The sequence below is a fragment of the Callospermophilus lateralis genome, unplaced genomic scaffold (assembly GCF_048772815.1).
Source record: "Callospermophilus lateralis isolate mCalLat2 unplaced genomic scaffold, mCalLat2.hap1 Scaffold_74, whole genome shotgun sequence".
Lineage (NCBI taxonomy): Eukaryota > Metazoa > Chordata > Mammalia > Rodentia > Sciuridae > Callospermophilus > Callospermophilus lateralis.
The window spans coordinates 8,064,269-8,068,536 of record NW_027515420.1 but is presented as its reverse complement, the minus strand read 5'-3'; the positions used below and the strand labels follow the sequence as shown (position 1 = coordinate 8,068,536).

General features: G+C 34.1%; 1 protein-coding gene across 1 annotated transcript; it reads right to left on the bottom strand.

Moving 5' to 3' along the window:
* Position 1: 1 nt before the first annotated feature.
* Positions 2 to 3,641, bottom strand: LOC143640914 (axin interactor, dorsalization-associated protein-like). Its single transcript, XM_077108436.1, has 4 exons — positions 3,554 to 3,641; positions 1,290 to 1,412; positions 359 to 476; positions 2 to 214 (listed from the first exon to the last, which is right to left on the bottom strand). The coding sequence occupies exons 1-4, from the start codon at positions 3,639 to 3,641 to the stop codon at positions 118 to 120; spliced, it is 426 nt and encodes a 141-aa protein (XP_076964551.1). The 3' UTR covers positions 2 to 117.
* Between the last annotated feature and the right edge of the window lie 627 nt (positions 3,642 to 4,268).

Genomic DNA, 4,268 nt, shown 5'->3' with positions numbered 1-4,268 from the left:
TGGCCTATAGGTACGGCTCACTTCCTGCCTCCTGAAGGATGAATATGCTACCCAGAGCTATGATGGTTTCTACTGAGTGGTAAAATTCACAGAAATTCCACATTACTCATGTCAGAATCATTCCTTGTGCAAAGTTTGATGTAGATGAAGATAAAGTGGTTTCTTGGTCAATAACTGCAATTTCTTTCTTTTAAAGTCAGTGGGTTTCTTGTATCTGTAACCACAATAGAAAGATGATTGTTTAAAATACTTTGATGATTGATTTACTCCAATGTTACATTCTAGATAAGAGGGACTAAGAAGAAACATGAACCAGTAACCATTAGAACAGTATGAATCCTATATGTATATCACTTACAGTTCTATTACAATTGGCCCAGGTTTAATCTCATCCATCTCCATGAAAGCAAAACACTTGGTGCTGGTAACCCTTTTTTTAGGCTTGTAGTGTTTGAATTCAAAGAAGATAGCTGCACCTAAGGAATTAAAACAAACCACATAAGCCAGAGACCACACATTTCTTATGTGTCACCAGAAGCCTATGATTTTACAAAGTAACATGTCAAACAGTCTGATGACACAACTGTTGATAACTCACTGTGGCTGTCACTCCAAGCTCTTCTACCTTGTCTGAGTGACATTTCTTCATATCATTTTAATTCTACAAAGTACAACAAAATTGTATAGCAAGAATGTAAGTTATGTACACAGGTAGAATCATAAACTACCAAAGAATATAAAATATTAAATACCACAAGAAAAACAGAAGTTACTTAAGTATCAGCAGTACCTATAGCAATGGTTTCAATAAGCACCTCTATTAGATAGAATAGAAATTTAAGAGTTCCTTTGATATTTTATTTCTCTCCCTCCTGAAACCACCATGCCCAGATTGTCCTTTCCATATTCTTACAAACTAACTGCCAGTTATAGTATCTTTTTACCCAATGCATCTTATTGAAAGAAATAATAATAATTCTTTAACTGTTAGAAAGTAATCATTAGGTTCCTAAAAGGACTTAAGGTAATTATTAGAGAACCTGCTTCCTTAACTCTGTATTATGAGAAAAACTTCCCTGTCAAATAATATTTAACCACATTATTACACAACTAGATAATGCAACTGCTAGTTCTCATATTTAAAAAAAAATTGTTGATTTCACTTTCTTTAAGTCAATATTCATAACTATGTGACATAAGATCTTGTGTTAAGTAAACTATCAACACAAACCCAGATAAGTACTGTCCTTAAGAAGTCCTTAAGAAGTCAGTAACTGATTATTACAAACCTTTGTTTAATTTTTCAATATGCTTCTGGAGCTCAATGTCCACATTAAAATGAACATATGTATCTTCTTTTCTTGAGGCCACAGGAGTATCTGGCACAAGAGTTAAATCTATACCATTCAGATCTGGAGAAACAAATAAGTTTCTGCTTATGAGCATTCACATATGCAGATGGAAAATCTAGAAACTGCAAAGGTTACAGTTCCTAAAGAGGCATGGAAAGAGCTGAGAGGAGATTCTCAGGCTAAGAGATTCCTATTTGGTGTGAGCAAGTATGTGAGAGTTGTTGAAGTTCATGGGGTATGTGGAGAGAAATGAATATCGACTGGATAGGAGACCTCATGAAGGGGAGAAGGAAGCCTTTACATGGCCAAGTGGACAAAATTTGATCTTCATAGTGAAGTGGTAAAAAGAACAAACATGTTTTCCTTAGGGAATAGCCCACTATATTTTTCTATGCAAAAAAAAAAAAAATCTGGAGTATATAATTTGCCACAATGGAGCTCTGCCACCAATTTCTAACTTTGATCAAGTACATGGATTATTTAGAAAAGTCTTTAAACCTAACCTTATCATAATTTCCCTGTTAAGAACCCAAAATGGATGAGAACAGCCAACAAAAACCCTTTTGTTAATGAATAATTTTTCATATATATTTTCTAAATTCTGGTTATACTGTTTAAAACATACCCTGAATTTACAACAACCAGATGGTACGTTATATGTAGTTTTAATTTTCTGGGTTTTAAAATCTCAGTTTAATCAAATTCAACATGGACTCATTTAATAACTCCTCAGTGTTTATGTGTTATTCATTTATGAGTCTCAAAAAGCTCAAAAACAATTTAGTACATTTAATTATTAAAAATATTTACATAAAAATATTTCAGTTTAACATATGCAAAGGTAACTTAATATTTACAACATCATTAAATATTTTTGTGTTTTAAGTATACTTTCTGAATGAGTATGCAGTTTTACAAATGGTCTATCAAACAAAGTAAATATTTTCCAGTACACTATATATTTGATAACTGGTAACATCGGAATTTAAAAGTGTACCAGTATTAGTGCTGTGGATTATGTTCTTTAAATAAATCTTTTTCTTTGTGGTCATATTTTTCTTTTAATTAGCACTAATGAACCCATGGATCTGATTTTATTTCTGCAATTGATAAAAGTTCCTCCATTTAATTTCAGCACCGATCTGTTTCTTTGGTGCAAAACTACAGATTAAAATAAGCCATTTGTACTAACTATAGTTATTTCTGTAAAATGGTATAATTTATTCCTTAATCACATCATCATCCCACGGGATTGCTTTCAGGGCATGGATGTTATGGACGCACCCTACTTCCCTGTCCCCTGATTTTCATCTGCCTCTGTAGGACTCACCTATGTAGATACCTCAGTAGCACAGGAAGAAGAGGGGCTGAAGCAGGAGAGATGGAAAAAGAGGACATGGGGCTTTGTGTAGAAAAATACACACCCATGGAAGGTGAGGAGTGCTGTTGTTAATCTACATCCTGAAGGCTGTAGCTGCTGTTAAGGACAATGTGTATGTTTAGTCCACACGTTAGCTGGAATCTGAAGAGCAAAAATCTATACAAACTCAAAAGCAAGTAGGAAATATATTTTGTAAGTCTTTCAGAACTATGTTCTGTTATGATCTCTTCTAGGATTTTGCCTCATTATAGAATGCATTAAAGTAAGTTGTCACATATACAAGACCATCCCCTGTCAAAAACTTTGTCCCATATTGCCGCAGTCTCTGGCTGGGCACAAATCACGAGTCTCCACACAGCTTGTAGATTCAAACAGCAATTCTTTATTCCCAAACTCACACCGGCCGTCTACAAACACGTTCTGGGGAAATCCACGTTCTCTGCCCAAGTCCACTTCTCCCAAAATCCACTTCTCTGCCCAAATCCAACACTCTGTCCAAATCCACTCCGCATGGGCTTCTGTCTCCCAAATATACTGTCTGACCCTAAGAACTCAAGAGGAACTCAGCAGCAGGATACGCCCTATTCTAAAGGGGGAACACCCTAATCTCCTATTATGCTAAACTGCCCTATTCTAAAGGGGGAACACCCTAATCTCCTATTATGCTAAACCGCCCTGGTCCTTGAGCAAGGTCACCTTTCAGAAGTCCTTCCACTAGACAGCATGGGAGTAAGCTGGCAAGGAATTTGTCATACCTACTTGGCTGATGGCTCCCAGCACCATATAAGAAAAAACATAATGCAATTTGCCAGTTATTTACCCTTTACACTAACTGTAATATAGGGATCGATGCACTGTCCAGTGTCTTTTAGATCAATTTTCTCAATCCTGATAGTGAGTAATGTCATTCCTGGTTCTGATGGCAACCTTGGTAATAAAGTACCTGGCAACAGAGAAACCTCAATAAAAGTTAGCTCCACCAATAATTCAGAGTAAATACTTTGACAAACAGAAGATATAGCCTACCTCTTAAGAACTAGCTAGGCATTATGTATTTTTAATTTCCAAAATTTATGAACATCTGATTTATACTTTTTTAGAAAAATATTTAATTTTACACATAATATATCTGCATTTCCCAACCATACAATCACCTTTAAGCAGAAATAATAATTTCTATAATAATAGTGTATAGTATGTATAATAAAAGTTTGTTAAAAACATCACTTGAGGAAGCCCAATTATACATAAGAGTATAATATGCTCACATAATATTTATTTTCCATATGTACTTCTATATTATACTCAGCATCTTAATATAAATTGGTAGAACAAAGACAAGAAAAGCTTTTAAAATACTTGTTATTCTGTCCTAAAGTCTGAGACATTTAATATCAGAGTTGATCAATACATTCTTTCCTTTAGTTACTCCTAATAAAGAATAATTTACAATTTGATATTTATGTTTTAATTTAACTATATAGTCTAACTTCTATTATTCATTCTATTTTGTATGATTTATTCTCAGAAATTAG

Excerpts from the sequence above, each read along its gene's own strand:
- LOC143640914 (XM_077108436.1), bottom strand. The coding sequence starts at position 3,641 with ATGACATTACTCACTATCAGGATTGAGAAAATTGATCTAAAAGACACT. Across the intron at positions 477-1,289 it reads TATTGAAAAATTAAACAAAG|GTGCAGCTATCTTCTTTGAA; the intron begins GTTTGTAATAAT and ends TTAATTCCTTAG. Across the intron at positions 215-358 it reads GGGCCAATTGTAATAGAACT|ATACAAGAAACCCACTGACT; the intron begins GTAAGTGATATA and ends TTGTGGTTACAG.